Below are 14,907 nucleotides of genomic sequence, written 5' to 3'. Positions count from 1 at the left end.
CAACATAGAATCATAAACTATGCTTCTATATTTCTATGAGAGATGAAGGGTCTCTTGTTTGTGAATAAGTGGTGAGGATGACTGAATCCTTGGGCCCCGTGGAGTTGTGGGTTGAAGGACTTGTCTCTGACCTGAAAGACGGCTTTGTACATTCCTGTGGGTGTTGTGTGTGTTTGATCAGCTGATGTAAGACTGCTTAATAATGCAGTGTCTCTCCTCATTGTCCTCCACTCCAAGGGATGTAGTTGTGGGATTACAGAGAGGGAAAACCCACGTATGATTATACCTGTAGACGTATTTTTTTAAATCTCTGTTCAAATCAGACTTTGTGTCAGCAAGCTTCTCATAGTTAGTTGTCAAACATTTAACCCCTCCATTGCCCTGTCTAACCCACACACTATAATTGTAGTCTGATGGGCTTTTCAAAGGAATGTCTCCCCAGATTGCATTGCTGTACCAGTGCAATTTCCAGAAACTTTCTTAGGGAAGCTTGCGCACCATGACAAGCAAGTGGCTACTGGAAGAGTCTGCTGAAAGTTATGAGCTTACATTCTCATATCTGATCAAATCTCAGTCTCTGAGCCACTATAATAAAATGCACATTAAAATTTTTTTTTAGCCTTCACAAATTATTCTAAGTGTTTTAAAGAAGCCAAATAGGAGGCATATTGTAGGGTTGATAGTACACACAACATACTCAAAAATGAAATTATATTCCCTCATGTTCCTCTTTTTGCACCCTCTATTTTTGTTAGTAGTCCCACCACATGCCACATCACCATCGTAACCCTTCATGCTTCCCTCTTCTCCTGTCCATCACATCCAATCAGATGCCAATCCTCTCCATGTCTGCTTCAACCCCCTTGTAAAAAAGATTAAATGAGATTATATGCTTAGGAAATACTTGGCAAATTCTTTAGCATATTTTAAGAATGCAATAAAGGCTGGGTGTTATTATTATGATGATGATGATTAATTACATTATAAGTATTACCCTGTTTTCTGACCTGTAAGGACAAGAGAATTTGACTTTCCACTTTCACTTTCAGAGAGTGTAGGAAAGTTTCAGGGAGGTAGAAAAGAGTACCAACCAATAACTGTGTCCTTAGAACATAATGAATATCTCAGAGCCTATATTTTGAAATCACCAAGCAAGGCTGCTGATAATAACTACCCTGTCTCATAGGGTTGGTGAAGATAAAGTAAAATATAAATGTAAAACTCCTTTGCAAAATATAAAGTAACATATAAACATATACTGTTATTGCCATCTTCTTTTTTAATTACAAAATGAAAATAAGCAGGCTGGGATACATGATGACCAAGATGAAACTTTATTGATTGTGAAGAGAAGTTTCAGAAGTGCCTATTATTCTGTATAGTATGTAATTTTCATCTCACAGGAGCAATGCTTTGCAGACCCTCTGACAGTGAAGAAGTGGCTCTATACAGCCAATACTTCTGGATTCTGGAATGAAATGGTCACTCTTTACAAAAGGAAAACCCAATTACATTTATATTTTTTATTTCTTCTTTTTCTTGAAGATGGTTAAGATCGCAGTCCTATGTTGAAGGCTGAATCAAGATGAAGAGGCACAGACTTTTTCCTTGATAGTATAAAATGTTTTTTATGTTTTAATTTCTTATTTGGAAATAATTTAAAACTTATAAAAGCATTGCAAAGATAGTACAGTGAACTTCCATATACTCTTCAACCAACTTCCCATAATGTTAACATGTCACATAATTATGGTATAATTATCAAAACTAAGAAACTTACATTAGCACAATATTATTAACTAACCTACAGACTTTAAGTGGGTTTCACCAGTTTTTCCTCTACTATTCTTTTTGTGTTCCAGGATGTAATTCATGGTCCCACACTTCATTTCATTGCCATGTTTCCTTAGCCACTTCTAATTGGTGACAACCTCTCAGCTCTCCTTGTCTTTAATGACCTTGACATTTTTGAAGAGTACTGGTCAGGTGTTTTGTAGACTAACCCAATCTGAATTTTTCCAGTGTTTTCTCATAATTAGATTGAGGTTATAAATTTTGAGGAAGCATTCCACAGAGGTGATGTGCCCTTCCTCAGGGGGATAAATGGTATCATTTATGTCTTATGTGATGTTGCAGTTATATCTGCTAGGTTTTTCCACTATAAATTTACTATGTTTGTCTTTGGACTAAATAAATATTTGGGAGAGATAATTTTTGGCTCTGCAAATATTGTGTTTCTCCTTAAAATTTTGACCATTAATTTTAGCATTCATCTGTGGATCTTGCCTGCAGCAATGATTACTGTGGCATTCTGATGGAAATTTACTATTTCCCTCATTCTTTCTACATTTACTAGTTCGAATTCTTCTGTAAGGAAAAGTTGTCCCCCTCTTCCCCCAAATAAATTTGATTTGATTTGTCACTAATAACAATCACTCTTCACATGATTTATGATCCAAATATCCTGACTATTTTACAGAGTTATCATGGGAATTGAATAAGATGGAACACATACAGCGTAAGCATTCAATGGATGTGAGTTCCATTCCTTCCACTACCCAATGGATGTGAGTTCCATTCCTTCCACTACCCATCTATTGGTCTAGATGAGCCCAATATCTAAGCCATACAGTTAGTACTCAATCCACCATAATCAACAAAATTTTTATCATTAGATAACTTTGCACACATGTGACCACACCAAATAGAATGTAAGGCCCAAAGATGAGCAAACAGATTTCTTTATGGCCACAGAGACTCATAGCACCAGTACACTGTATTATATAGGGACAGTCAGAAATGCTGACTGAATGCATGAATGAATGAATGGGTATTTCATAAATGCCAAGAAAAGAGATATTAATGCTAAGAGCCCTAAATAAGGATCAGTTTAAATATTATTCCTTTGTTCAAAACATTCTCCCCTATCTCTCTTTTGTGTCATTTGCATCTAGACAGGTTTAAACTTCAGTGTCAATAGATCTCTATTTCATAGTTCATTCATGTTCCTTTTTAAACCCATCAGGTTTTTCAAATCTTCAAAACATCTCAGAAAATAGCCCTAATTTTAAAACAGGCAAAGGATGGAAATGGACAATTCTAAAACAAGAACCAGAAGTGGCAGTTTAACTTCAAAAGTTGAACCACTGCAAGTTCAAATAAAAATATATTGTTTTTGCCTTATCAAATTAAGATATTTTACATCAGCTGTTCTCAAACTTTAATATGCATTCAAACCACCAGATGATCTTGTTAAAAATTAGATCCTGATTCAATGGGGCAAAGAAAGGACCAGAGGGATACTGCATTTCTCATAATCTCTGAGCAATGCCAATGTTGCTGAGCCTGAGGACCATACTTTGACCACTCAAACTGTAAACATAATGATCGGTGCTGGTGAAAACAGCTGTGTGCTGTATATAGCATTCTGATATAAATCAGTACAACCTTTTGGAAAGTACTTTGGCTATGTAACTTAGAGCAGTGCTTCCAAGTCCTGGCTGTACATTAAAATTTCCTGGCAAACTTTACAAAATATCTATGCCCAGATTCCATTCCAGAACAATTAAATCAAAATCTCTGAGAGTGGGGACTAATAGTATTTTCAATCAAAGGAAAATGAAAATTTTATTGAATAGATAAAATCGTGATTATATAGATAATTAATGAAATATTATGTGTTAAAAATATAATGTAGGAAAATGTTTACAATATAATGCCAATTTTTTCAGCTTTATTAAGGTGCAGTTGACAAATAAAATTATAAGATATTTAAAGTGTATGTTGTGATGATCTTGTAGACATAAACATTGTGAAATAATTCCCCCATCTAGGCAAGCCTGCCATAGGAGCGTCTTTCTCCGTGCATTCACAGGTGGCAGGGCACTACCTCCATGAGCTTCAGGGGTGGGAGTGAGCTGCAGCTGCCATCTTGAACCCCAGAGGTGGATGCAGACCACTACTGCTGTCACTGCTACCACCAAGGATACTGTGAGCAAGTGCAGGTCACTGTTCCCACCTTCCCGGGAGCCTGCACAGCCTGCCACTGCAGAAGGTCCTGTGATCCAGGGCCAACTGCTGGTCTCTGCCGCCACAGACAATTCGCACATGTCCCAGTTGTGGCTGCCTTATCCCTCCCTGGTCTGAGCAAGTAAGTGTTACCCAATCAGCCACTGCTTTTGCCCCCTCTTGTCTGGGTGGGGAACAGATGCCTGAGGGTGGCCCACATTCAGAGATGGGGCCAAAACCAAAGCTGAGCTACAGGGGCTGTGCAACTAAGGAAGAGGAATGCAAGTCTCCCCATGCAGCTGCACAGGCTGCAGATTAAATCCCAGCAATCAGCTTGGTAAACCCTGCATCTGTGGCATGCATGAATCCCACAACTGAGACTGGTCTAGCTTCAGCAGCTGTAGACTTTGGGGGCAAGTACACAAGGGACTTGGGCCAGGTAAGCATCGGAGCTGCCCAACAGGGCCCAGAGCGGGTCCAGAGGCCTACCTAGAGGCATTGGAGGGCCTCCTGGGGAGGCGGGGGTTGGCTGTGGCTCACAACAGGGGCAAACACACTGACAGCTAAGGCCCTGGGAAAATATTATTATTACTATTTTTTTGTTTTATTTTGTTCCATTGTTTTTTATTTTCTTCTCTTTTAAAAATTTTTTAATATATTTTTTCTATTTTTACTTTACTTTTTTGTTGTTTTTTTCTTGTTTTTGTTTTTTCTTTTGTTATCTTTTTTTATCATTTTTGTGTGTTTGTTTTATGTTTTCTTTCTGCTTATTTTAGTTTGCTTTCTGCTTTTGTTTTGTTTTTTGTTAGTTTTGTTTTTATTGTTTGTTTTCATTTGGGGTTCTTTGGTTGGTTGTTCTGTTGGTTTTTTTCCTTTGTTTTTTTCTTTGGGTCTCTTTCTTTGTCTTTGTTTGGTTTTGGTTTTACCACTTGTCTTGGGTTTGTCTGTTTTCTTTTCTTTTTGTTATTGTTGTTTGTTTGCTTTTGTTTTTGTTATTTGTCTTGGGTTTTGTTTGTTTGTTTTCTTTTCCTTTTTGTTGTTTTTTTTTCACCATGGCATGAGGCTTGCAGGGTCTTGGTTCCCCAGCCAGGGCTCAGGCCTGAGCATCCATGGTAAGAGTGCTGAGTCCAAGATGCTGGACCACCAGAGAATTCCTGGCCCTCGGGGACTATTAATCAGAATGAGCTCTCCTGGATGTCTCCATCTCAACAGCAAGACCAGGCTCCACCCAAATGCCTGCAGGTTCCAGTGCTGAACGCCTCATGCTAAACACCTAGGAAGACATGAACACAGCCCCACCCATCAGCAGACAGCCTGCCTAAGGTCATACTAAGCTAACAGACACCCCAAAACACACCACCTGACACAGCCCTACCCATCAGGGGGACAATACTCAGCTCTACCCACCAGAGTACAGGAACCAGTCCTTCCCACCAGGAAGTCTACACAAGCCCCTAGACCAAACTCACCAACCAGGGCACCAGGAGCAGACACCAGAAGCAAGAGGAACTATGACCCTGCAGCCTGCAGAAAGGAGACCTCAGACACAGTAAGTTAGACAAAATGAGATGACAGAGAAATATGTGCAGACAAAGAAGCAAGCTAAAAACCCACAAGACCAAACAAATGAAGAGGAAATAGGCAATCTATCTGAAAAAGACTTCAGAGTAATGATAGTAAAGATGATCCAAAATCTCAGAAATAGAATGGAGGCACAGATCGAGAAAATACAAGAAATGTTTAAAAAGGACCTAGAAGAATGAAAGAACAAACAAACAGTGATGAACAACACAATAACTGAAATGAAAAATACACTAGAAGGAATCAGTAGCAGAATAACTGAGGCAAAGGAGTGAATAAGTGAGCTGGAAGATAGAAAGGTGAAATAACTGCCAAGGGGCAGAATAAAGAAAAAGAATGAGAAGAATTGAGGACAGTCTCAGAGACCTCTGGGACAACATTAAATGCACCAACATTCAAATTATAGGGGTCTCAGAAGAAAAAGAAAAAAGGAAAGCGTCTGAAAAAATACTTGAAGAGATTATAGTCAAAAACTTCCCTAACATGGGAAAGGAAATAGTCTATCAAGTCCAGGAAGCACAGAGAGCTACACCCAATGAGAAACACGCTGAGACACATATTAATCAAACCAACAAAAATTAAATATAAGAAAAAATATTAAAAGCAGCAAGGGAAAAACAACAAATAAAATACCAGGGAATCCCCATAAGGCTATCAGTTGATCTTTCAGCAGAAACTCTGCAGGCCAGAAGGGAGTGCCGGAATATATTTAAAGTGATGAAAGGGAAAAACTTACAACCAAGATTACTCTACCCAGCAAGGATCTCTTTCTGATTTGACAGAGAAATCAAAAGCTTTACAGGCAAGTAGAAGCTAAGAGAATTCAGCACCACCAGACCAGCTTTGCATCAAATGCTAAAAGAACTTCTCTAGGCAGGAAGCACAAGAGAAGAAAAAGACCTACAAGAGCAAACCCAAAACAGTTAAGAAAATGGTAATAGGAACATACATATCGATAATTACCTTAAATGTAAATGGATTAAATGCTCCAACCAAAAGACATAGACTGGCTGAATGGATACAAAAACAAGACCCGTACATATGCTGTCTACAAGACACCCACTTCAGACCTAGGAACACATACAGACTGAAAGTGAGGGGATGGAAAAAGATATTCCATGCAGATGTAAATCAAAAGAGAGCTGGAGTAGTAATTCTATATCAGCCAAAATAGACTTTAAAATAAAGACTATTACAAGAGACAAAGAAGGACACTACATAATGATCAAGGAATTGATCCAAGAAGAAGATATAACAATTGTAAATATTTATGCACCCAACATAGGAACACCTCAATACATAAGGCAAATGCTAACAGCCATAAAAGGAGAAATCGACAGTAACACAATCATAGTAGGGGACTTTAACACCCCACTTTCACCAATGGACAGATCATCCAAAATGAAAATAAATAAGGAAACACAAGCTGTAAATGATACATTAAGCAAGATGGACTTCACTGATATTTATAGGACATTCCATCCAAAAACAGCAGAATACACTTACTTCTCAAGTGCACATGGAACATTCTCCAGGATAGATCACATCTTGGGTCACAAATAAAGCCTTGGTAAATTTAAGAAAATTGAAAACGTATCAAGCATCTTTTCCAACCACAATGCTATGAGATTAGAAATCAATTACAGGAAAAAAACTGTAAAAACTCAAACACATGTAGAAAAAACAGTATGCTACTAAGTAACCAAGAGATCACTGAAGAAATCAAAGAGGAAATCAAAAAATACCTAGAAACAAGTGACAACGAAAATACAGCAACACAAAACCTATGGGATGCAGCAAACGCAGTTTTAAGAGGGAAGTTTATAGCAATACAATGCTACCTCAATAAACAAGAAAAACCTCAAATAAACAACCTAAACTTAACCTAAAGCAATTAGAGAAAGAAGAGAAAAAAAACTCCAAAGTTAGCAGAAGGAAAGAAATCATAAAGATCAGTGCAGAAATAAATGAAATAGAAATGAAGAAAAGAGCAAAGATCAATGAAACTAAAAGCTGGTTCTTTGAGAAGATTTACAATATTGATAAACCTTTAGCCAGACTCATCAAGAAAAAAAGGGAGAAGACTCAAATCAATAAAATTAGAAATGAAAAAGAAGAGGTTACAACTGACACCATAGAAATACAAAGGATCATTAGAAGACTACTGCAAGCAAACTATATGCCAATAAAATGGACAACCTGGAAGAAATGGACAAATTCTTAGAAAGGTTCAACCTTCCAAGACTGAACTAGGAAGAAATAGAAAATGTGAACAGACCAATCACAAGTAATGAAATTGAAACTGTGATTTAAAGTCTTCCATCAAACAAAAGTCCAGGACCAGATGGCTTCACAGGCAAATTCTATCAAATATTTAGAGAAGAGATAACACCTATCTTTCTCAAACTCTTCCAAAAAACTGCAGAGAGAGGAATACTCCCAAGCTCATTCTACAAGGCCAGCATCACCCTGATACCAAAACCATACAAAGATAGCACAAATGAAGAAAATGACAGGCCAATATCACTGATGAACATAGATGAAAAATCCTCAGCAGAATACTAGCAAATGGAATCCAACAACATTTATCCCAGGGATGCAAGGATTCTTCAATATACACAAGTCAATCAATGTGATAAACCATATTAACAAATTGAAGAATAAAAACCATATGATCATCTCAATAGATGCAGAAAAAGCTTCTGACAAAATTTAACACCAATTTATGATAAAAACTCTCCACAAAGTGCGCCTAGAGGAAACCAACCTCAACATAATAAGGCCATATACGACAAACCCACAGCAAACATCATTCTCAATGGTGAAAAACTGAAAGCATTTCCTCTAAGATCAGGAACAAGACAAGGATGTCCACTTGCAGCACTATTATTCAACATAGTTTTGGAAGTAGCCATGGCAATCAGAGAAGAAAAAGAAATAAAAGGAATACAAATTGGAAAAGAAGAAGTAAAACTGTCACTGTTCGCAGATGACATGACACTATACATAGAAAATCCTAAAGATGCCACCAGAAAACTACTAGAGCAAATCAATGAATTTGGTAAAGTTGCAGGATACAAAATTAATGCACAGAAATCTCTTGCATTCCTATACATTAACAATGAAAGATCAGAAAGAGAAATTAAAGAAACAATCCCATTTACCATTGCAACAAAAAGAATAAAATACCTAGGAATAAACCTATGTAAAGAAGCAAAACACCTGTATTGAGAAAACTATAAGATACTGATGAAAGAAATCAAAGATGACACAAACATATGGAGAGATATACCATGTTCTTGGATTGGAAGAATCAATATTGTGAAAATGACTATGCTACCCAAAGCAACTGACAGATCCAATGCAATCCCTATCAAATTACCAATGGCATTTTTCACAGAATTAGAACAAAAGTTTACAATTTGTATGGAAACACAAAAGACCGCAAATAACCAAAGCAATCTTGAAAAAGAAAAATGGAGCCAGAGGAATCAGGCTCCCTGACTTCAGACTACACTACAAAGCTACAGTAATCAAGACAGTATGGCACTGGCACACAAACAGAAATATAGATCAATGGTACAGGATAGAAATCCCAGAGATAAACCCACATACCTATGGTCACCTAATCTATGACAAAGGAGGCAAGAGTATACAGTGGAGAAAAGACAGCCTCTTCAATAAGTGGTGCTGGGAAAACTGGACAGCTACATGGAAAATAATGAAATTAGAACACTCCCTAACACCATACACAAAAATAAACTCAAATGGATTAAAGACCTAAATGTAAGACTGGACACTACAAAATTCTTAGAGGAAAACATAGGAAGAACACTCTTTGACATAAACCACAGCAAGATCTTTTTTGACCCACCTCCTACAGTAATGAAAATAAAAACAAAAATAAACAAACGGGACCTAATGAAACTTAAAAGCTTTTGCACAGCAAAGGAAACCATAAACAAGATGCAAAAAGTCCTCAGGATAAGAGAAAATATTTGCAAATGAAGCAACTGACAAAGGATTAATCTCCAAAATATACAAACAGCTCATGCGGCTCAATATCAAAAAAACAAACAACCCAATCCAAAAATGGGCAGAAGACCTAAATAGACATTTCTCCAAAGAAGACATACAGATGGCCAAGAAGCACACGGAAAGCTGCTCAACATCATTAATTATTAGAGAAAAGGGAATCAAAACTACAATGAGCTATCACCTCACACCAGTGAGAATGGGCATCATCAGAAAATCTACAAACAACAAATGCTGGAGAGGGTGTGGAGAAAAGGGAACCCTCTTGCACTGTTGGTGGGAATGTAAATTGATACAGCCACTATGGAGAACAGTATGGAGGTTCCTTAAAAAACTAAAAATAGAACTACCATATGATCCAGCAATCCCACTACTGGGAATGTACCAGAGAAAACCATAACTCAAAAAGACACATGCACCCCAATGTTCACTGCAGCACTATTTATAAGAGTCACGACATGGAAGCAACCTAAATGTCCATCAACAGAGGAGTGGATAAAGAAGATGTGGTACATATATACAATGGAGTATTACTCAGTCATAAAGAAGAACAAAATTGGGTCATTTGTAGAGATGTGGATGGACCTAGAGACTGTCATATAGAGTGAAGTAAGTCAGAAAGAAAACGCAAATATCGTATATTAATGCATATATGTGGACTCTAGAAAAATGGTATAGATGACCTTATTTGCAAAGCGGAATAGAGCCGCAGATGTAGAGAACAAACATATGGACACCAAAGGTGGAAGCGGGTAGTGGGATGAATTGGGAGATTGGGAATGACATACATACACAACGATGTATAAAGTAGATAACTAATGAGAACCTACTGTATAGCACAGGGAACTCTACTCAGTGCTCTGTGGTGACCTAAATGGGAAGGAAATCCAAAAAAGAAGAGATATATGTGTATGTATAGCTGATTCACTTTGCTGTACAGCAGAAACTAACACAATGTTGTAAAGCAACTATACTCCAATAAAAAATTTTAAAAAAGATTCCTATATCCAGTTAAGTAACACATCCTATCTTTTTCTTTTTCTTTTGTGAGAATATTTAAGTTCTACTCTCTTAGCAAATTTCAGCTATACAATACAGTCTTATCAACTATAGTCATCATTGATGACTATACATTAGATCCTGAGACCATATTCATCTTATAGCTGAAAGTTTGTACCCTTTTACCAGCCTCTCCCTATTTCCCCCACCAGCACCCAGTCCCTGGCAACCACTTTTCTGCTCAATGAATTTTACATTTTTTTTAGATTCCACATATAAGTGATACCATGCAGTATTTGTCTTTCTCTGTCTGACTTAGCATAATGCCCTCAAGGGCCATCCATGTTGTCACAAATGACAGGATTTCCTTCTTTCTCATGGTTTAATAATATTTCATCACACAATAATGCATGTGTGTATATATATAAATAAATTTATGCATATATATACATGTATGTATATATACATCTTCTTTATCCATCCTTCCATTGATGGATAATATAATGTTAAATTTAAAAATAACGCAAACTGTATGTACAGTATGATTTTAATTGATTAATTGATTCAACAGTTTAATTATTTAGTATCTGTATGTACCAGGCAGTATTCTAATAGTTGCTTGGAATAATTTAGTAAGTAATACAAAGATCCCTTTCCTTGAGGAGCTTACATTCTATATATTAGGTATCTGAAACAAAAGTAGATACAGTCAAACATGAGTCAAAGTTAGTTCTGGGCAATCTTTATTTTCATCTTTAAGCATTTTGGTAGTCCCATGTTTCAAACTCATATAAAAATAGATATTTTCCTCAAATCTATTATCCACATGGTATCAAGATGAGTTAACACTCCAAAAGTAATCTTTTCTTGAAAGATTTAAATTAAGCCCTCTTGGAAATTTCAACTTTATCTGTCTCCTTTTTTGACAGTTGCTTTTCTATGGGCTAGAAATTTCCTCCTTTCCCCACTTTGATCTCTAATCCTGAGGTGCATCTTCAACTCCCTCTGCTCACCAGACAGCATAAACAGATGAAGACCAAATTGAGGAAAAACCTGGAAAATCACAAAGCACAGCAACTATCCTACACACTTATCCCACATTCGTTCAATAAAAAGACACTTACTGAACACCTATTATGTGCTAGACATCATCCTAGGTGCTGGAAATACAAGAGAAATAAGATATAATCCCTGTCCTTGAAATTGTCCTATACTTTTCTCTAGGAAATTACCAAGTCCCAGAAGATTCCTTGGGCCTAGGACTCAAGAAAAAATATCCACTCTGCCTAGAAAGGATGACTGGTATGTATTCATGCTGGGCTATGAAAATAACATGTTTCTGTGGAAATCAGGGGCACCCTTCTATAATACTCTCTGGAAGATACTAAAATATTTAAGCTTTAAATTGCCCTAGACTAAGACAGTCAGCATAAAGTAAGAGACCTAGACACAAGGGAGAAAAGTGACCCAAAACCATGAGCAGTCTGGGGTAAAAATATGGTCAGCTGCCCCAAGAAAAGTCAGGTATGTTCTTGATTCTTTCCTAACTTAAGACATGATTTCAAGATTTGAATTGTTGCAAGACTATAAAATTCCATGAAATGAAAATTCTAGAGGTGCTCTATTCTTACCCCCTTCTTTTTTTCTTCCTTTTTTTTTGTTTTTGTTTTTGGCTGTGCTGCACAGCATGTGGGATCTTAGTTCCCTAACCACAGATTGAACCCGTGCCCCCAGCATTGGAAGCACAGAGTCTTAACCTCTGGACCGGCAGGGAAATCCCTTACCCCCTTCATTACATAACAAGTAGTTACCTATTTGACGTGGTGAGCAGACATGATATTCCAGGAATGACATCCCTTAAATAAACATTCCCTATAATTGATGTTTTAACCACAAACGGCCATGACAGACAGATGGGATTTGGACTCTGCTTAAACATCTACTATTGAGTCAATACAACTTGCAAACTCACTGTTTTTTTACCCAAGGTGTTTGATCCTTTTGAGCTATGACAGTATAAAAATTACATGAAACATGAAAAACTAAAGTGTGAATTTCAGAGTAAGTTAAGCCATTAGAACATTCCAGTAACTTCTCAAGACTTTGAATAAACTCTGCAGGCTTTGATTTAAAAGTCTCTACCAGTTGGCTCTACTGAACAGAAGGCGTCCTCACTCTCCTTCAAATCCACCATACTGCATTAGTTTTGCAGCAACTGAACTTAGCCTAAGCCTTTTTCACTGCTGTATAGAAACAGAACCTTGTAATGGAGATGGGACAAACCCTTGGGGGTATTCTGACAATTTTTGCAGGCATTTTTTGCTGTCATGATGATTAAAGCTGCTATTGATGTGCAGTGGCAAAGGCCAGTGCTGCTAAATGCTCTGCAATACATGGGCAAGTGCCAAATGAGAAAGATTTGGTTCACATCTTGCATGCCTTTCAAATGCCCCATCAGACTTTCATGGAGTTAAATAAAACAATTTGTTTATCCAAGCCTAGGATCCAACTCTTTTTAAATGTTAATATACACAGAATATTTTAGGCCTGCACCTTCCTTTTAATCATGGAAAGAGTATGCTTTGTTTTTGCTCAAACTTTTCAGAGAGTTGTTAACCGTTGTGGAAAATCAAGTCCCTAAAGACAAGCACCATTCATGGCATTTGAGCCAATGGTCCACAGTGGTACCATCTATATTTATAGTTGCCGCTTGCCAATATTTTACAGTGGAGATTTTAGACACCATTAATGTTAACTGAGATACATGAAGTGCAAAGAGCTTACCACGTTTTATTAATAATTCTATCATTTTATTTTGGGGAATAATGGTTTCTTATTATATATGTTATAAAAATTACAACTTGAAATTTCTTGAAATTCCCCATTGTTCTTCAATCTAACTTTCTTTTCAACCTTATAGTCCCCATAGATCTGCCACAAAATTTCTCTATTGTCCCTTGATTTACTATTTATTTTCTCAGTAGGTCTCTAATTCCCCGTTGACTATCAAAGTATATGGTCTCTGTGGTCCCTTTGTATATTCAAGACAGAATGTATACCTCAACATGTGGTTTTAAAATAGAATTTGTTTACTCAACTATTCTGTCTCATCTCTGTCCCATGAAACACAAGGAATTATTTAGACATACACTTGTAAATAAGGTACAGCTAATTTGCAAGATCATACTCCCTCATTTTCTCACCTCAGCAGTCTGTAAATTGTCTTGACATGTTATCCCTACTGCAGTTAAGGTTATTTCCCACTTTCTCTTATCATATATAGACAGGTCTAGTCTGTCATTACTTACCTTAACACTAGTTTTTATTCTAGTGTCTACTGTACCTCTGCTCTTTCATTCTCCTCTACTTCTTATTCAGCATGGCTTTTACTTTTACTTCTAAATTCTTAGTCATTACAAGTAGGTACAAACATCTGACTACTTCATTTTGGCTTCTTGTGTAGTCGTGCTCACGTGTTATATATTGAAATGCACACTGCTTATTATACTTTTCCTTCTCCTTTAAATTGCAGTAAGGATATTATATGTATATTTAATGTAATTTAGTTTTTAAATTATGTTTGCATGTAGGTTACAGAGTGAATTTAATTTCAGGAAAGGAAATATTTATGTAAAAAGAGGACTTCAGGTCTGAGGAGGAGAAAAAATGTACACTATTTGCCACCTCTACCCTCAGACACGTTGTCCCTCCTCTCTGCCCTGTGGTTCTATCTGCTCTTCAAGGCTCATTCAGAGAGCTTTGCAATTAGATTTTCGAAACTGCTTGTGCCTTTGAAGGTCTCTTCTTTGAAATCCTATGACTCTATTTACTATAAGTAGTTGAAATTTAGTCTCCTACTGACTTGAACTACCACTGCTGATCTTAAGTGTGTGTGCATTATTGCCTCCCCAACTGAAATGCAAGCTTCTGGAAAGCAAAATTATTTGCCAGGCTATATGCTCTATCGCTATATTTCGCACAAAGATAGAACTCAGTAAATTCCGGCTGAGTAAATAAACCAACTTCTAAATTTTATATGATAGCATAGTTCTTGGCACACCCCTCTTGTCAGACCAAACTTTAATTAGTTCTGTGTACGTCTGATTCTCCCACAAACTGTTAGAGAGGAAAGGGACCATGATTATTCAGCCTTGTAATCTCAGCATCAGAGCCCACTGCCTAGTTCACAGAAATCACCCAGTGGCTGTTTACAAATGACCAGATGGATGCATTTAATTAAATACATGAGGAGGATTCTGATTAACTATAGATCATGTGGAAGCA

At 37.0% G+C, this 14,907-nt stretch overlaps 1 protein-coding gene across 1 annotated transcript in view; it reads left to right on the top strand.

Annotated features, from left to right (window-relative positions):
- Nucleotides 1-4,369: 4,369 nt before the first annotated feature.
- Nucleotides 4,370-14,907, top strand: part of AMBN (ameloblastin) — a gene marked incomplete at both ends in the record, with an annotated part of 46,906 nt that continues 36,368 nt past the window's right edge. Inside the window, one exon of the mRNA XM_082654007.1 lies at nt 4,370-4,447. Within this exon, the coding sequence (XP_082510133.1) occupies nt 4,370-4,447 (78 nt within the window). The remainder of the gene's footprint in view (nt 4,448-14,907) is intronic.

The sequence above is a fragment of the Grampus griseus genome (genome assembly GCF_964374135.1).
Source record: "Grampus griseus genome assembly, chromosome: 4".
NCBI lineage: Eukaryota > Metazoa > Chordata > Mammalia > Artiodactyla > Delphinidae > Grampus > Grampus griseus.
The sequence above is the reverse complement of the archived record's forward strand: the minus strand, read 5'-3'. Positions and strand labels throughout refer to the sequence as shown.